A 19,497-nucleotide genomic window follows, 5' to 3' on the forward strand; every position below is an offset into this window, starting at 1 on the left:
CAGCGGCATCGGCATCGGCAACAGCGGTGACTGTGGCAGCGTGGCAGAGTGGCTGTGGAAAATCGGCAGCAGGAAAATCGCCTTTCTGCCGCCGTTGCAGTGGCAGTGGCTTCGAAAGCAGCGCCTCTGAATTTTGGCCAATGCGTGTGCTGCTGGCTTTCAGTAAGAAAAGCGTCGCCCAGCGGTCTAGTACGAACGTATACCGAACGCTTTGTATATCCTGTAAAATATCCTGTGTGTGCGATTGATCTCGTCTCTTTGATTCGTGCGTTATTTGAGACACAAAGGACACAAAGAATTGCTTCCTTTCCATAATGGCAAATTATTCTGGGACTGGGAAATAAATTCAAATCAGATTATAGACATCGTATATAAATTTTCTTCGTTGTTTTTTTTTCTCAAAGATCTGTCTCGATCATCGTTTAAGCTTGTTTGTATTTCACCCTTGGTCGGCTGCAAACTTTGGCGACTTTCATTAAACTTTGGCAAATGTTTGCAGATGATTTTCGCGTCAGACGCTGCAGTCACTGACTTCTAAAGTTGCCAGCGAATTCGCGCGCGACAAAAACAAAGTCAAAGCCCATCAGTGGAAGCTGCCGGCAAAATAATTGCCAACAAACAGCAGCTGCCTGAAACTTTATCAGCAAAGGCAACGACACTGGGCCGGCTGAGCAGGGCTTCACTTTTGTTTGGAGTTTTCCGCTATTATTTTTCATACATATTTCCCTTTTTTTTCCCAACCTTATAATTTACTTTTTTCCCTCGCCTGACATTTTACATACCAGACATTGATATTAAAACAGACGACGTTTGAGGGCACAAACTCCTCCTGGTACTCGTATGACAGGAATATTTATAATTTCCGCTGCCAACAGACACAACACAAAACGAACGGAGGAAAGAAAGAATAATTTGCGATTACTGGCAGGCGAAGGAAATCCAGAAGCGATATCCTCACAGCCGAATGTAGCAGCGAAGAAATTACAAGCCAAGTGCGCTTGAGTTCGTGTATTTCCGGTTGAACAAACACATAAGCGAAACATAAAAGAAAAGGCAAAAGCAAAAGCAAAAAAAAAACAACAACAACAAAAATAATATAACCCACACATACTAAAAAAAAGTACATATTCGTATAAAAATTTTCGTAATAACTCAGAGCAGCAGCCAGAACGAGGACGAAAAGTGAAAATACATAGAGCCGAGCGAGCATATTTCATAAGTTTGCACTCGCACATAAGGGTAGGGAGATATATAGCAAACATTGCCGAGAGCCGGAGAAAGCTGGCGACAAAGGCTAACGCACGACCTTTGGCACCGAGTTCACCATCTGTGGAGGGGTCAGCGAATCAATAGAAATAGCAGTAGCCAAGACAAAGCCGTGCCCGTTATCCGTGCCAGTGCCCGACAGAAAGACAGAAGGCCCGACAGAAACAGCGACCCCGACAGCGACCAAAATTCACTCGCAAATAATGCTGACCATGTCGACCCTTATGATGCCAGCCCCGACCATAGCCATGGGTGCCCCGCAGATCACGATGGGTCCGCACAAGCCGCCGGAAACGAAGCTGCTGGCCATCCACCCGGCCGCCGCCGCCGCTGCAGCCGCCCAGCAGCAGCACTCGCAGCAACAGCAGCAGCAGCAATCGGTATTGCACAATGGCCAGCAGCAGCACTCGCAGCAGCAGCAACAACAGCAGCAGCAGATGTCGCAGCAGCAACAGCAGCAGCTAGTCGGCAGCAACTCCAAGCCAGGTGAGTGCCAAATCGAATATTCACAACCACTCACTAGCTCTGCGGGTGAATGTCCTCGGGTTTACGGCGATATTTCCACCGGCAAGAGGTGTTGCATAAATTGAGAAATGTCGCTGCCATTTCACCCTTGAGACGTGTTTCGACTGCAACAGCCAGACAGCTCCATTTTATTGCGTTTTCAAAGAGCAATAAAGCATTTGCTTTGGCATGGGGCATATATAATGCCCATATATAATATATATTAATCGAATCAATAACTCTAAGTTAAATTACTTATAGAGGGTTCCTTAAAAATAATTGTAATATTAAATTATAATATAAGAGTCTTTAGATATTTACTTTTCTCATAATTAAAATTCAGCTTAATGAAAAAGAATCCATCGAGGAAATTTAAAATGAAGTTATTATTGAAGTAAAGAGTACAATAAAATTGATGTAAAATAAAAACTTTGCAAATTAAATCTCAAAATCAAAAATACGTCATAATATACGAATATTTATGCTGCTATTTATAAAATCTCGAATCAAGAATAAATAAAAAAAAATTTGATTTATTTTCAACGGCAATTAATTTTTGTGATTGGATACGTGGGAGCTCAAAAGTTTTCAAATCGTTTTATTGCCTTGCCATGCCATTATTAATTTTATTTGCTGTTTCTAGTATGGGATATTTTGTTAGTGTTGAAAATAACATTGTTAAATAGACAAGCATCATTTAAATTAGCATATCGTAAATGATAAAAATAATTAAAACGATTCCCATAATTGTTAGTACTCAGAAACTTAAATAGTCTTACAACAAAAGCCTATTTTTGGCAAAAAATTTCTTAATTAAGGAAAAGAGGAAATATCTTGTATTTAGGAGAATTCGTATTCGGCTCAGACCCAAAAACTTCTGGCCGAGGCATTCAATTAAAAGTATCTCAGACAGGACGAGGCATAACAGGGAGATTTCGAAAATTCCAATAAAGCACAATTTTCGCACACAAGTATCACTTTTGGCTATTTTTGAATGAGTAGAATTGTGAGGGCCTGAGGAAGGGCGAATAACCAAATTCGCACACGTAATCCAAAAATAACAAAACTCGAACACGCATTTCTGAGATGAATTATTGTGGACGTGTGTCCACCCTCAGAAAGCTGGGATGACTGGCTGGCTGGATGGCTGGCAGGCCGAAATGTCAAGCGATGGCATTACAAGCATAAATATCAGTTACAATTTTCATATTTTTAACCACAAATGAAAAATTTGATACAGCTCGAAGGCAGTGGTGTTGGCCAGGCCCGGACAGGACAAGGCAGGGCAGAGCAGGGCAGGGATAGGAAATTGCATAGCCGAAGAGATTTACAACTTAAAAACAACTTAAGCCGAAACTTGGCAACAAAGGCGGTAGGACAGAGACAGATCCAGATCCAGACCCAGAACCAGAGGCCGGGACGCCTTCTTTCCAATTTGTAGGCCTCCTTTGTGGCCCCTTCCCCGGCATTCCCGTCATCGCAACGTTGGCTGGTTGCTAATGGCAAAAACTATACACAAATAGACACAGGCAGGCATAAAACCGGAAACAACGGCACAGGAAGCTGCATGAAAATGAAACGAGCTTGGGAGAGCGTTGGCTCAGCGGGAGCGGGGGCCGACTTTGGAAAGTAATGAAAAATGGAAAATGTCTACGGAAAATAGTGAAAAGTTGAGAGTGGCTATGTGTGTGCGGGAGTTTGCGTATATTTGTGCGGTTGTATCTCGTTGAGTCGAAAGCCATGGCAAGAGCAACTTGAAAATGAATTTAATTATGGCAAAAAAGTGAAAATTTCCACACTTGAGTCTGCGAAGTTTCCCCATGCTTTCCCGAGCGAGCGGCCAGCGGAGCGTTGATGAGCATTGCAAAGTGTGAGAAAATTACTAGACAAGACAACAGGCCGACAGATAGACAGACAGGCAGGAAGGCTGGCTGGCAAGAGGCATAAATAAGAGCCCAGGGTGAAAGTGAAGAGTGACGAGTTCGAGTCTGGAGCATTGTGTAAGTTGGCGCAAGTCCGGGAGCGGGCCGTGAAGAAGGCCCCAAAGAAATTAGTGCGAAACTGGAGCAAATCCGACTCGGGGAAAAATCCACATCCGGCAAGACGAAATGACTCCGGCTTGAGGACAATTGACTTTGCGATGAGCCACACTTAGTTACTAATTAGCAGGGAACTAGAAGGACTATTAGAAGGACGAGCAGAAAAAGTCGACAACCGCACACCGACAGAGCAAACATTGATTACCAGGGCAAATGATTGCAAATTGAAAATTAAGCACGCCGCTGAATTTCCAATTCAAATGCAAGAGAGCGAGGGTCGGCCAAACTGGCGGCAAACCGAAAGGAGCAGAGCGTAACAGACACATGCATATAAATTTATATATGCAGGAGTACACACCCACACACCACTACAGTGTCACACGGTGCATGAACTTTCGAGCAGCACTTACGCCCACAGACACACAAACACAGAGATACACCTACATACCTACATGCCGCTGCTGCAAAAACAAACAGCGACTGCGAGTTTCTCAAGTGTCGCAACTGCAGCAGCCAAGCCAACAAGTGCCACAGTAGTTGGCTGTGGAAGGAGACCCATCCACAGCAACACAACAACAACAAGTGCTGCAACAACAACCATTACGGCCAACTACAGTGGCAGTTAGTAGTCGGAATATATTTCAGTATTTACAGGTGGGCTTGTTTTAACGGCAACTATTCTCTTGCAAAAATATTTAATTTCTTCTATTCTCCGGCCAAGATTTTAAGCCAAAAAAGTCAAGCTTAAAAACTCTATAGTTCTCAGCCGAATTGGTGATCCGAGTGGGCTCAGATAGTGGCATCCACTGTATTTGGTAGCCTTATCTCTTACCGCCTGTGATCCGGCTGCACTTGGCTGTTTTTCTTTGCCACCAAATGATGCAACAGCAACACACAGCGCGCTTTACTTTCGCTCAGGCGACGGCGACAGCCAAACTTTTAAATTGGTTGGCAGCACTTGCTGCTCTCACAGACACCCACATCCCCAGCTATCCGCCCACATCAACTCATGGACATACCCATACAGATATGCACTAAATGTTTGTTTTGGAAATGAATTTGGCAATTTTTGTACTGCAGCGGGGTGGGGGCGGCGAGGCAAAGTGGCAAAGTGAGGCGAGAGACAGCCGGCAACACCTCAAAGTAATTTGCCAGCAAATCATTGGAAAGAGTCAGTTTCGGAAGCGGAAGACCCGAAGAAGGTGTGTGGGCAAGAGCGGGATGGCTGCACCCGAAAAGTATGCAATGCCAAATGAAACCCTCACCCACGTGCATGTGAAGCGCACAATACATTGTATGGGTGTGTGTGTGTGTGTCGGTGTGGGTGTTTTTGTGTGGGTAAAAAACCACCAAAGTGAAATGCATTTATCGACCGCAAAGCGTTCGAAATGAAATCTGTTTAAAGGATTTTAATACCCCAGCAGAAACGTGAAGTCTGCATCCGTATCCTTGTGTATCCTTGTGTGTAAGGAGCTGGTTGTGTGGGCGGTTGGAAGGGAGGTTGGGGTTGCTGGGTGATTCAGTGGTTGAGGGGGATGCGGGCGAACACAAAAAGTCAATGAATTCGTTTGGCGAATTGAAAAATTAATTCAGTTGCCGTCGCTGGCATTGATAAGGAAAAGCGGAGCGGAGCAGAGCAGAGCAGGAAAAACTTTTACACGCCGCTTTCCTTTTATGTGTCTTTATCGTGCGGGTGTGTGTGTGTCGGTGTGTTTGTACTTACACACACATTGACAAGCTTTTTACTTACTAATGATTTCTCATTTCGCTTACGGTACTTCTCTGTTATTTGTGCTTTTTGTCTTACTTTGCTTTTTACAGCTTGCGCATACCTATACAATTCCATATATATGTATATGTAGTATCTGGAACTGGGGCCAAATTACTCACTGACGTTGTTGTGGATTTTCTTCATTTTCCCCTCGGTCCTGGCTCTCACTCACTCCAGCTCCAGTTCCCGCTATGGCGAAACGAAAAGCGAAGGAAATTAAGCAAAAAGCGCAAAGATTTATTTCGCTTTGATCAAAATTAAATGAATTGATTTTAATACGCCCCGTGGGCAAGATATTTCCTACGCTTTGCCAAATGAAAACGCATAAAAAAGGTGTTGGTTGGCCTTGTGGGCGTGGTCGTTGATGGGCGTGGAGCTCGTTGTAAGCTTTATTTTATGCCAGCGGCCATTACAATTGAGTAGCTTTAGCCATTGCTCTGTACGTGTATCTGTGTGAGCTATTTGAATTCCCACCAGCACTGGTATTGGTGTCTGTACTCGCGTCTGTATTGGTGTATTGGCGCCGATTGCTCGTCCTTAAAGACTCTCAATAAATTCTCGTTGAATTGGGTACAAAGTGGAGGATGCGATAAAATGTTTAAGGAAATCGTGTCAGGGAATTAATGCGACTCTGCCTGAAATAAACCTCCTTAAGCTTAAAGCGAGGGAGTTTTATTTAAGGAATATAATATAAATATATGTCCAATATTAAAGCTTGAATTTTAAGACTTTATCGAGTTCTTTGCCTTAAATAATACACATTTTTCAAGTGGGGAATCATTATATATTTTCTGCAAATAGGACACTTTTTAATAAAAATAGACCTCGTGTCCCAGTAAAGCACAACAGTTCTTATGTCTCCTTGCTGCCCCGTTCATTCCGTTTGATTACATTTTATTTGATTGGTAACATTTTTGACTGTCCTCTGGCCATCTTGCTTTATTTTTAACACTGCATTTTCTTTTGTGCTTCGTTTTGTTTCCTGTTGGCGTCGGCAAATGAAAAGTTTACATTTCATTGCTCAATTCGACATTTGACATTTGGCAGCGGCAGTGGCATAGAAAATGAGGTTCACAGTGCCCGCTGCCAGTTTTTGCCCAGACTCAGATACGTTTTTTTGTTGCCGATTCGAAATTCGAACAATTGACAACGACGTCATTGTTTTTGTTCTTATTGTTTGTCATCGCACATTTGTCGCTTTTTGTCTGTTTCTTTATTTGCTGCAACCTTTGGTGGCGCCGCGTAATAAAAGTGTCTGCAGATCGTACGCTTGTTGCACGGCATAACAAATGGCCCACACCCGTCTTGCATCCGAGTAAAGCGGATTTTTTCCCGCTTCTTTTTTGGCCAGCTGGGACAGGTGTAGGTGAGAGCACTGCTTCGGGTCCAGCCACTGGTCAACACTTTGGAGCAATTTAAATTTCATGCATTTTTCATTAACGCCAAAATGGAGGCGACCACTCGACTGGGGCAGCCATTACACAGCAACAAGGACGAAAAGGACGTGAACGGCTTTGCAGAGAACGCCAAAGAATAAGTATTACACAGACGCGGTCCTCATAAAAATAGTTTTTAAAAGGTTCTAAAGATGTTCTCAAAAGAATGGCTTATATTTGTAATTTTGATTTATTCATAAATGTAAGTCTATTATTTGAAAAATATTTATTCTGTTTAGTTTTTAGTTTTTTTTAGTTTTAAGAACTTCTGAAATGACCACAGCTGTGGATTAAAAGGCAAGGAGGAAAGAAAGCCCGAAAGCGAGTTGGCTCATCTTAAATGCCCATCTATTTTACGGCTGCAGCCCCATATACCAAGTACACTTGGTCTCGAGAACCGAGGCCCATTTACATTCTCGTACTTTTGCAACGCCCAGCGTCCAACGCCCATCTGTACCAGGCCCCAATACCTCCAGCCCTATTGAGTCGTCCTGTAGTTCGTTTCGTATCGACTTTGAGTGTCGCCTGCCATTCAAATGGTTTTTATTTCGCATTTATGTGCCCGTTTCAGACTGGGGCCCCGCCACTTCTCATCCTTAGATATTCCTCGGCCGCTGGCTGGCTTTGGCACGTTTTAATGCATTGGACACAGCAACGCAGGTGAAAGGGTTTCAAAAATATTCACAAAAATGGAGAAATAAATACAACTTTACAAGTATAATATTCCAAGCATTAGTAAAAAATTTGTAATAAAGCAAAGATTTATAAAACAATAAATATAATATTTAGAGTATTTCTTTCTCTGTAACCTTTTCGCATCCGAATTGTTTTACTCGTTTGGCATTTGGCTCCTCAGCACTCCTTCTCGTTCTTCTGGTTCTTGTGACCGGGTCCAACTTTTGCATAAAGTCATTTGGGTCGTTGATGGAATTTGTGAGCGGTCTTCCCTCGGTGGTCGATCCTCGTGGAAAAGCATTTAGTTCCGAGCTACTTTTTATGAGCTCTACGTGTGAACTTTTGTTTGCATTTGGTCTCATTTGCGCTGACAAACATAGCAGTTGATGCAAATAATAATTTATTAAATTTCGCATAGTTTTTCAGATGTGGTTTAGCCAAAAAATAAAAAAACAGCTCGGGCCGAAAAAAAAGACTGAAAAATAAAAGGTAAATAAAACATGGACTATGAGCTGCAGATTGGGCAGGCTTGGGCATGGCTGGGCCATAAAAAGTGCTAAGTAAACACATGTGCCTCTGAACCTCGCTCTTGGCACATCCGCACCCGCAAAGCAAATGCCTGCACACAGTGTAAACACATAAATTTATGCATTTTCAATGGAGAGCTGTTAGCATAAATTTACGGCCGAAAAAAAAAAAACAGAAAATTGGGGAAAAATCAGCGAGGGGTGGGGATGGGCTGGGAGGGAAATGGTGTTGGAGGGTCAGCCGGCAACAAACTGTACAAAAGTGCTTAACAAAACAAAACAAAACAGAGCAGAACGAAAATAGCGTTAAAGCAACGCAAAGCAAACAGTCGACAGTTGAGTTGCTGCAGAGCTCGAAACAAACAAAAAATGCAAACAGAAAACAAACACAGCAAAAAGGCAACTCGCCGGCGGAAAGGGTCGAGTGGGCTGTGGGGTGGGGGTGGTTTTTGGGCACAGGAAAGGGTGGCCAAGGGCCCCAGCTGGGGTGTCCTGCAAAAACTTGAAGCAAACAGAGGGACTGCTTTAAAAACCTTAACACATTTCCAATGATTGAATCAATAAACGGCGACAAGTGCGTCTGTATTGTTTTGTGAAAGTCGGATCACTGAGCGAATATCTGCGATAAAAATTCATAAGCTTGAATATATAATGTATTAATTAAGACTTTGGCAGATAAAAAATAATCCTGTTTACTTTGAAAGACTACTTTATCTCCTCTTATGAATTTATATTTTTTGAAAGTGCATCTGTGGGACTGGCGCTATCTGCTGCCAATTGGCGATACGGAAAAGCGCAACTGTAGCGTTTTTCGGCTGGATGCGTGGTTGCTCTGTGATTTTTGCATACTGGCTTTTGTTAGCAGTTCACACTGCAAGGCACCATACTGGATTCAGGATTTTTTCTTGACTATATCCTGTAGTTTTTAAACTGCACCGCTGGCCCGAACTGTTTGTATTTGCATTTGCCCGATGGATGCGGCCAATTCCGCTCCGAATCCCATACGGCAAACGTTAAAAGCTTTTCCTTTCCGCCACCCTGCTGGCCAATTCGGGTTCCTGGTGCAGTGGAAAGCAAAGTCCTAGAGTCTGCTCAGACCGGTGAGTAACTCCAACAAAGATCTGATGTATTTGGTGCATAAGCCACGTTATGAGGACCTTGGAGAAACTTTCTCTAATTATAAATATCAGTAGCCATGACCGCTTCACATTCGTTCCTTGGCAACGAGTGGAAATGAAAGCCGCAGAAAACAATTTGCAAACTTTGCTGGATCTGCGGTAACTTTTTCCAGATCTCCCCCTGGCCGCAAACACAAACTTTAAACATTTCCATCGCACTTTTCAGCGTACTGGTAGTGGCGAACTGGAGTTAGATATGTCAATAAGCACGCACACCGAACATCCCCGGCAACTTATCAATTTTTCCGAGCTCAAACCCACTTAAAGGAGATCCCTGCGGGGAGGGGGGATGGCGATTCGAAGCTTTTGAGAGGACTCTGAGTAGACTGTACAAACATTTGACTCAGGCGGTGGGGCGGTGGCAAAGTCAAAACGAAGCGGAGATGCAGTCGGAAATGCTATTGAAAATAGTTTAAAGTTGCACCAAAAAGGATATTGAGCTAAGCCAGTTGGAGCTTACTAGAAGGTGGTGTGTCTGTGTGGGTTTAGCAGGATGCACTTCAATAAAAAGGAAGGAAGTAACTTAATAGGTGAATTAATAATCTTAAATTCTTAATCTTGAAGGTAGACTCTTGACAAAATAACAAATTTTCCCAAATGAGAGAGGCTCTCCTTTATGGAATTTGATTTTGAGTCCAATGAATTATCTCCAAACTAGCCCCTCCTTTTTATCAGTGCCTTGTGTGTGTTTGCTTATGTGCTGGTGGTGTCCTCTGTTGGTTTTCTATTTGCCTTCGACTCGCTGCTCGCTGGCTGCTTATGGAAATCCGCATGATGATTGCATATCCTCCGCCAGAGTCGCAGCCATATCCCTAATGCCGCCGAAAGTTTGCGTTCATTTGGCTGCTGCATGCCAGCCGGATTCCAGCTTTCTTTCTTTCTTCCTGCCATATATTTTGCCGTTGCCTCCATCCTGCCTTTTTTTCTCCTCAGCTGTGATGCTTTCAGCTGAGAAAACTTTTACTTGGTTTTTCCTATTTTCCTTGTCGGCTGCGGTGGCGGTGGCCAAAGTGTTTCTCTTGCATTTGAAGAGCTTTTTCTTAATGTCACTTATGCATAAGTTCCTATGAGTTTGGCCACACACACCCACCCACTCCCTTATATACATATATCTCTATATATGCATATCCATGGCCGGGGTGGAAGCTCACTCATGTTTGCCTGTGGATAAAAGTGCATATGTGCCCCACTACGTGTCTGTGTCTATGTGTGTGTTTGTGTTTGAGACTAACTTGATGGCACATCCTCCATGGGGATTTACAAGTGCTTAGTTCTATGTCGCAAAAAAACGCTTTAATATTATTATACTTTCTTCTGTGTGCACTAGCAATTTTTGCTATTTTTTCATTTGCTTTCAAATTAAATAAAATAGCTCTGGGCTGCCGGTACGCCCGACCCAAGCCCAAACAAATTGAAGGCCCTGATTCTTAAAGCCTTCAACCCAAATAGAGCCCAGCCACCCTACCACCCAAGACGAGGAAAAAACAACCACAAACATCATAAATAAACACCGATACACGCACAACACATGCCCGCCTTGATGTATTACATGTGTTGGCATTATTTACTTAACTCGGCTCTGCTCTATTTTAGCCGCTCCAAAAAGTCAAGTCTACTTTTGTGGCGCAGCTATTAGTGCAGCAGCGGCGTCGACGGCGGCAGAGCGACGAAATGGCAACAACAATGCCAGCCAGGATGAAGACATTACGGCCCAGCATGCGTTACCAACACACAGCCACACACAGGACACACACTCGGGCAGACATGGGCGTAAAGAGAAAGAAATATAATGCCAACATAACATTTAATCCAAGGAATTCCATATCGCAGCCAGTGGGGAAGCCAAGCGAAGAACATTTGGCACCGTGAAGCAAAATCGGATTCCGTTGGCTGGGCGATGGCAGGAGCAGTTGGACAAACAATGGTTAGGTAACCCAGAAAGTTATTTGGGAACTACCGACTTGGGGCCGACTGAAACCCAAGAAAATATCTACAAATTAGCCGAGACTATTTCAGAATCCTTATAGAATAATCTCATACATTGGCAACATGGCGTATGCGTGATATAAGCCAATGAAATATAAGAATTTCATTAAATGATTTGTTGAAAAATATCTCTTAATTATTATAAATAGAGGTGTACTTGTATTCCGAGCAATCCTTAAGTTGTGGCATAATACCATTCTGATCATTGTATAATCCTTGAAGCTAAGCGCACTTCCCAGGGACTCGGACCAACTGGAAACACATAATGTTTATTTCCACTGTGCTTATCTGGAATAAGCCAGAGTCGCAGATTCAGAGGCTATGCGGTCTTAAATGGCGCACGAGAAAAATAGAGGAGCGCCGTAGAAATACTTTTAGCATCTGAGCTGGGAATGAGCCAGTGCCAGTGCCAGCAACGGAAGGAAGAAATAATCATAAAAATTATTTCAGCAGTGCACATGTGTGAGAGTGGTGATCATAATGTTGCAAGAAGACGTCTGAGGCAGCCACTGGGGGAATCGCTTCATTTTCGATGCCTTGGCGAGATTTACACTTTAATGGAAGCTCCCAAGGAAAGCGGTGTGGGCGTGGCTGCCTTTTTTAATTTTCGTGCTTCATATTTTCTATTTAGCAAGAGATCTGTGTGTGGGTGGACGTGGGCTGGTGTGCCTGTGTGGGTGTCGGTGTTAATGGGTCTCGTGTCTGGCCAAAGTGAACACAAAAATTGATATCCCGCCGTCAGTTTTAATGCCTTATGAATGCGGCTAATGAAACTGTGCGTGCCCCAGCTAAGCGTACTTTTTATTATTATGCCTTAAACAACCTTTAATGCTCAGCCATGGTCTCCATTATTTTGCTTGCAGGTAAGCCAACCGTCTCGACCCGGGTTTATTTGCCTCCTCCAAGCGAGAAACCAAGAAATGATTGGAAGTCGGTAATTGTGAGGCAAGCCAAGCCAAGGCAAGGCACGGCCCAGCAACGCAACGCAACGGTGAGTTGCAAAAGCTGCCAGTCGTGGCAAATTTGATTTATTTGGGCACGTGGATGCACCCGGGGGCGCCAAAAAAACCAAAAACACAAGAACAGAAAATCCAAAAAGGGAAGCAGAAACCGAAAAGGCCAACCGACAGCATCGTTAACATTTAATTATGCCATTTTCATTTCCGTAATGAAATGAACTTGTTAGCCAAAGATGAGGAGCGTCAATGGAGTGTGGGGTTCGGGGTCATCGCCTTTGTTCTTTTATTCATTGCCCTGGCAAATTATCATTGATTTTGTTGCTCAATCCGACGGTGAGTCGAATCGGGTCGAGCATTAAATCGAATTAATTTCAGGTGTTCCCCATCCTGTGGGTCTGTCACTCCGTCCGCCTTGCCGCCACTCAGCCAGTCCGCCTGTCCAGTTGTCCTGCCGAGTGGCCGTTTGACATTTGTCGACAAAACGTTTACATTAAATGCTTTGCTTTCGTGTGACCATTGCCCGTTTCTTCTTCACCGATTCCTCCGTTTTTGTTTCTCCCTCACATTTGTATTATTTCACTTCGTCCTTCGGCCAATGTCTTGCCTCTGTCTACAGGACGACATTCCTGGAATTTTGCGCATTGTCAGGACGAATCCGAGGATGTCAGGGAGCGAGAGCTGGACGCTTAGCGCCCAAGTTGAGACATTTGCGTTGACAATGGCCCGGCTCAGAATTGGAAATAAGATATTTGGGAGTTCAAGTTTTATTGGAGGGATTTTGGAATTCCTATTTGTCGCCGGCAACTCGAAATGTATTTATTGCCAATTCTGGGAATGTCATGACCATACATTAGTCACCGAACCCAATGCCAAATGCAATTAAACACATCACTTTACCAATCTCCAATCCAGCCCTTCAAAAATCACTCAATTCGGAATTTTATGCTCGGATTTCGGGTCGCATACGCTCCATTAAACGGCAAACAAATGCCGAGACGCCGAGGAGAAACCGCTCAAGGTTTCTACGCAAATTTTTTAATTTATTGCATAAAATGTTTTCGGGTTTTCCTATGCCGGCAAGCCACAAAAGCCAAAGAAATTGTTTCAATTTGTCATGACAATTTCTTTGAAATGCCGCAGCTAAAAAATGTCCGCCCCTGTTCCTCTGAAAATACAAAATGAACGCAAAGGACCCGGGCTACCGGGAGGTGGCAATGTCGTCTGCCATCAAAGCACTGAATTCAATTTGGTTTAGGGAGAAGCCCGGCTCATTCCTTTGGTAATTTCCAGAAGTTCCTCGTAGGTCTATGCCGGCTGCTTTATTTGCTCGGCTGTAATTTGCAATTTTCACCTTGGCGCTGAGGAGGGAAAAATCGCGGGAAGGAAATCGTTGAGAGCTAGACCATTATCAGAATTTGAGGAGGCATGGGGCTTGCGGCTGGGGGCATGGATGGAATGGTCGGTGGGTCTGGAAGTTGACAAATCAGCGGCGCCTTCCAAATGACATTAAAGGCAACTCGGTCGGGCCGGGGCCGTTATGCTTGGCTGATGTCCCTGCTGATGATAATGGATGCTGCTGCCTCTGCTTTTGGCTCAGCCATTTGGCAAGCCTCGGAAGTAAATCCGATACTCCCCCTGGCATAAATAAATAAGCACATGGAGGCGGCCTAAAACCGATTGCAATCTGAAATTGCAAGCTGCAAAATCCAACCGCCGCACACTGTGAAGCCAAATGGCCCAAATTAATGTTGCACAAAGTGCTCGATTGCGGGCAGCCTCGGTATTAAATCAGGATTCTAGGGAGACATAGTTGTCGGTCAACCTTGTGGCCAGGACTCCTATCAAAATGAAATTTCATTCATTTGTAATATCTACTTAATATAATAGGTAGTTGGGAACTGAATTGAAAGCCAAAGCTAAAGACATTTCATTAAAAAAGTTTAAATGTCCCTGGCCACAAAATGTCGAAGCAAACAGCTCACGTGGCCCAAACAAACTGAACCGAACCGGACTATAAATCTTCAGCTGGAAGCGTTGGCATCGATGATGCGCCTTTAAGCTGCTTAGTCCCTGTCCGCATCCGCATCCGCCGCCTCATACCCATTCCCATCTACATCCACATACCTCCACCCACGTCCACCCAGTTTCGCTTGCAATTTCCGCTGCGCCGGCGGGACGCATATTAGCCGGCTGCCACTGGATTCCGGGCGGACAGGCGACGGAAGCATCACGGCGGAAGCGCAGGAACAAAGTAGCTTGATCCGGACAGCTCTGGGCAGCTGGGGCAGCAGATGCAGCTGGAATTTCTGCAGCAGCACTAGCTGCCCCAGTAGCATCCATAGACCCTGCTGATGACTGGAAGGTGGCAGTTTGCGGATGTAACAATATGATTGGATTATTATTATATTATTTATTGAAACGCCCCGGCTCAAGTGTCGGAGGTCGAGCGGAAGATAATGAATGGTGGCAACGGCATCTTGGCCTTTTTTTTCACCATCGCTCTAGTTATTCTCTTCGACTTTTCGCAGAATTTTTTTCCTTTTGCCTGAAATGGCAGGCAGACATGCAATCAGCCGGCATCTTCGCCCGGCTAGCGTTTGTAATTGGGCCCTTTTATCTCGTCCACCGTTCGGGCCAATTAAAGTTAGTTTGCAAAGTAATTAAGACGATTATGTGGCGCTCAAGTATCAATAAGCGCCAATTATCCAAGTATTTCGCATCGATTGTTACTCGCTGCTCCTTTCGGTTTTCGCTTGAAATAATTTTGTTAGATAATTTTTTAGCGCCACTTAAGTGATTGCTTTTCCCCCTGAGTTTTTGGGGTGCTGTTGCGGCAGGGTTATGTAAATGCTAAATGGAAAACGTAATTGCGGACACGAAAATAATTATTGGAAGAGGGTTCTCTCGACAAGGATTTAATTGGGTGCATTGCAGATGATGAAAGGGGTTGTCTGGCATGACGTCAGGGGGTGGGGGGGAGCTTTTCCATTTGTATAAGCTGTGCTGGCTAAAAGGATTTTCCAAAGCCAAAAGTAACTGTCAAGAGGCAGCAGAAATCATGCAACTTCAGCAAGTCAATGCCGGGCGTCAATCAAGGAACTTTTGGCTTTTGCTAATGAACTTCGGAGCGCATCCACTCATTTGAAAGTCACTCAGCTTAATTCACAACACTGCCACGCCCATAGAAACAACCACACAGCCCGTCTAGGCCACCCAACACCCATGACCCACACACCCGAATAAGAACTAATTCCGCAGTCTGTCTTTTTGGCAGTGTCAGAAAGCCAAATTTTAATCTGTGATGTTGCCGAAAACTTGATAAAGAAAGTTCAGTCTAGCATGCCACATGTTTAGATGGATGCAACGCCCGATGCATCACCTCCTACTGAGGGCGTGTCGGCGGGGTGGGGTGGGGATTTGTGCACTTTGCAGGCCATAGCTCACTCTGACAACCCAATCCCCCATCTATGGCGATTCATACATCTGCTCGCTGCCCTGGCTGAAAATTCCTTTGCGTCATTGGCAAAAGTTACGCGCATTTCAAAGCCCCTCGCTCAGCCCCCGGGGAAAAAAATAAATCTTCGACTTTACTGGGTTTGCTGAGTGGTGCAGCGGGTTAAAGCTACAGGGGAGCAGGGGCGGTGGCAGCAAGGGGTGCTAAAAAGCATTTGTTATCGCCGCAGCAACATAAATTCACTTTTGTAATTATTTCTGGTATTAGTAGCTGAGGTAACAAGCGGAGAAAAGTCAGCCAACGACTGCTGCTGCTGACCGAACTCCATCATGGCAGTGCCCGTTTTGGTCTTCTTGGAATCCCAACCGCTTCCCATTCCCAGGCACTGAGAGAAAAGGGTTATTGTTTTGAAGTATGTGCTCTAAAGAACTGAAGCTTCATGCCAATCTCGTTGAAGTTCCTTTCTGAAAATGGATACTTTTGTTTTGGAAACTATTTCTGACCGTGTGGCAAATGCTCGAAACGAATGGACGCCAGCGAGATTATTTGTTAAAGCCGGCAACTGAGCTGCAGACTGTGCTTAAGACCCATACACACACACATACATACCTATTAGGGTTCACCCCACCAATACACTCACCCACCCAAACACACACACATATAAGCAACAACTTTAAAATTGAATCAATCATTCTCACTTTGATGCACATCAGGAACAGAAGCTGCCGTCGTTGCCTCGACTGCAGTTTTAGCCAAAGAAAATGGTTCATAGGCGAAATGGCTTGGTCACTGGAGAAGGGGGAAGGCGGGGGAGCTGGTGAAGAAAGAAATGAGTGGATCGGGATCGGGGTTGCCAGTAGCACTGAGTGAGTGGGTTGCGTGGCAGCATAAGCTGTAACTATAAACAAGCAGCTTATGTGTGTTTCAGACGTCGTTTTCTGCTTTTTGCACTGGGTGTTAATTTTTGTTGGTTCATGAAGTCGTCTTCTGGCGGAGCTCCTTTTTTTGTGAGCTCCCCAATTCCTAGTCCCGCTTAAACACTTCTCAACGGCTGCCCGGCAGCTGTGCGCAATTCTAACGAGCAAAAACTAATAAATCCCCACGAAAATGGCTGCGGAAACGGAAGCCGTGTGTTGTGTTCAGCTCTCTGTTCACAGACCCAATCCAAATCCCAAAAAAAGGACTACAGTTCTTGAGTTTAGGGAAACGAATAAGAGATACCCGGTACTGCCGAAATTACCTACATCTTATTTAACCAATTATTCCTCAGATTAATCTGTGTTTTTAAGCAGCACCTCAGCGTATCCTTAAGAAGGTCTAAAATCCTTGAGATTCATCATAAACCGTAAACTAAAACAAGCCCATTAAATCCGGAATGCTCTTATAAATTACAAATGCCCAGAAAGTGGAGGGTCCCCGAATCGGAGCGAATCCCAGCCCGGCAATGGCCCGGTAGTCTGTCTGATGTGTTTTCTTGCTTAATTCTTATTATTATCCCTGCCATTATTATTGCCGTTGTTGCTGCTGTTGGTCGGGCGTCTTTCACAGATTTCTTTGGCCGGTTTTGGTGCCGGAGCTTCTTTTATTCATTCATTCTTTAGCACTTTCTGGCTCTTCTTGTTTCGTTTCGTGTTGCTTATCGTTTGCTTGTATTATTATTGCCACTGCCATTGTTCGTTGTTGCCTGTCGGCTGTCGGTTGTTGGTTGTTGATGGTGTTGTTCTTGTTGTTGGCGTGCAATAGTTCATTTTAATCTAGCAGCCGGATAATGCAAGAAGGATTCCGTAATTTAGCCTCAGTGTTCCCAGCTCCTTTGCTTCCAACGGCTTCGTTTCTTTGTCTTCCATTATCGGCCACCTATATCTAGCTGTTACCCTTGTTGGTGTTCTTGTCGTTGTTGATTGTGCAAAGTTTGCAGTGGCAAGCTCGCTTTATAATAAATTTCATCACTCTTGATTGCTTCACATTTCTAAAGCTGGCCAAAAAGTTTTGATCCCCGACCCCCAAGCCGGCCGACTCGGTAGCGTAGGTTTGAGTCATTGCACGATGATTATTTCATCGCCGTTTTCATTCAACTTTGGATGCCACTCCAGCATCCACTCCAAGTTAAGTGGCCCTGGTTCCAGTTGAAATCAGATGCAGGAGATTTAGTTGAATTCGTTTCCGGCTGCTTGGGCCAGCGGCTTTAACTTTTTAAACAGTTTGTCACATAAATTAATTGCCGGCACTGGCACTGCAAACTATTGCGACTAAAAATGATAGCAGCAACTTTTCAGTCACGTCTGGCACATGCAACATGGAACATGGCAAGCGTCAGTCTCCCCCCTGCCACTGGCTCCCGTTTTGTGGTGTGCGGATATCTTTTTAAGCGTCCTGAATGAATTAAAGCAGGCGATTTAAGGATATTGAAGTTTTATGGGGCTTCCTAGGAAACTCTTTCTGTTAGTGGGGATTGGTTTTAATTAATTAGTAAGTCATTCAACTAGAGACATAAATTTAGCGATCAGGATATCAATCTTTTAGTGTGCTACAACCCATAAAAGCATCGCACAATTCCCGGCTCTCAATTACACATCAACGCTTTCGGGCAATGACCAAACGTCCTGTGAACCCCTCTGATCCCCATCACAATCCATTCCCGACAAACTGCCAGACAAACTTTAAAACTGCCCCGATGGATCCAGCTGGCAAAAATATTACTCCGAATGGGAGCGGGAAAAGCGGGAAAGCAAAGGATGTTCGGGGCAGCAAGGATAACAAACCGCAAACTTTCGTTTCGCAGTTAAACTAATGAAACAAAATAGTGCATGAAGCCAATGCAAATTCTAAAAATATATTAGAAATTTTTTCAAAAAAAGAATATAGAATTGTATAATTCGGATTCTTTTAATTAGCAGAAGTATTTCAAAGGCACTTATGGGCTCAGAGTATGACTAATTGGGTTTGATTTTCTTTTCATCCCCTGTGGTTTCAAATGCCTCGGTTTTTGGCAATTCAATTTTTTTAGTTGCCGCTTTGATTTGTCCGAATCTATCTAGTGTATGAGTTTGAAAAGTTTCGAGTGCGAAATATATTCAAAGCCATTCGGGGCGCAGTCAATCGCCGTTGCCATGGTCAGTGGAGGAGCGTTGGCACAACGGCCAAAAGTTGGACATGGCGCTGGGAAAAAGAGCAATATAAAAAAATATAGGGTACTATTGGAAAGTTTAGTCTCGCGTGTGTGTGTCCCGACAACAACAATCTAATTGCGCACAAAATGAATTGATGTCGTTGCCAAGCGGCGTTTGGCGCAAATGAAATGGATGTGGCATCGGAGCATCCCAAAGGGGGCCGAGGGGGCCACCGGGATACAGTACTGGTCAGACGACGCCGCTCAGCCTCTCGAGTGCTTTATTAAGCGCTTGTATCCAATTTCCCAGCAGGACTCAAGTGGCCGAGAAGAAGGACAGCGCCACTAATTTATGGCGTTCCATTAAAACTTGAGTTCAATTGCCAAAAATTTCATAAAAATTTTTATTTAAAAAACAGCAACTACACCAACAAGCGGGGCGGGGTGGCGGCGAAAAAAAGGACAGCATAGGAGATGCGCAATCAAGTTTATTACAGCACGCAGAGAACAGAGGGGCTGGCCACTACACATAGAGAAATATCAGACGTAGATAATCATCAGAAAAAGTTTGTCAAAGGTCATTGTCATTTCAT

General features: G+C 44.2%; 1 protein-coding gene across 1 annotated transcript in view; it reads left to right on the forward strand.

Annotated features, from left to right (window-relative positions):
• The first annotated feature begins 785 nt into the window (after positions 1 to 785).
• Positions 786 to 19,497, forward strand: part of LOC108131045 (uncharacterized) — an 85,353-nt gene continuing 66,641 nt past the window's right edge. The window contains 1 exon segment of the mRNA XM_043211844.2: positions 786 to 1,752. Coding sequence (XP_043067779.2) covers positions 1,470 to 1,752 — 283 coding nt within the window. The 5' untranslated portion in view covers positions 786 to 1,469.

Source organism: Drosophila bipectinata, chromosome 3R (genome assembly GCF_030179905.1).
Source record: "Drosophila bipectinata strain 14024-0381.07 chromosome 3R, DbipHiC1v2, whole genome shotgun sequence".
In the NCBI taxonomy this organism is placed as follows: Eukaryota; Metazoa; Arthropoda; class Insecta; order Diptera; family Drosophilidae; genus Drosophila; species Drosophila bipectinata.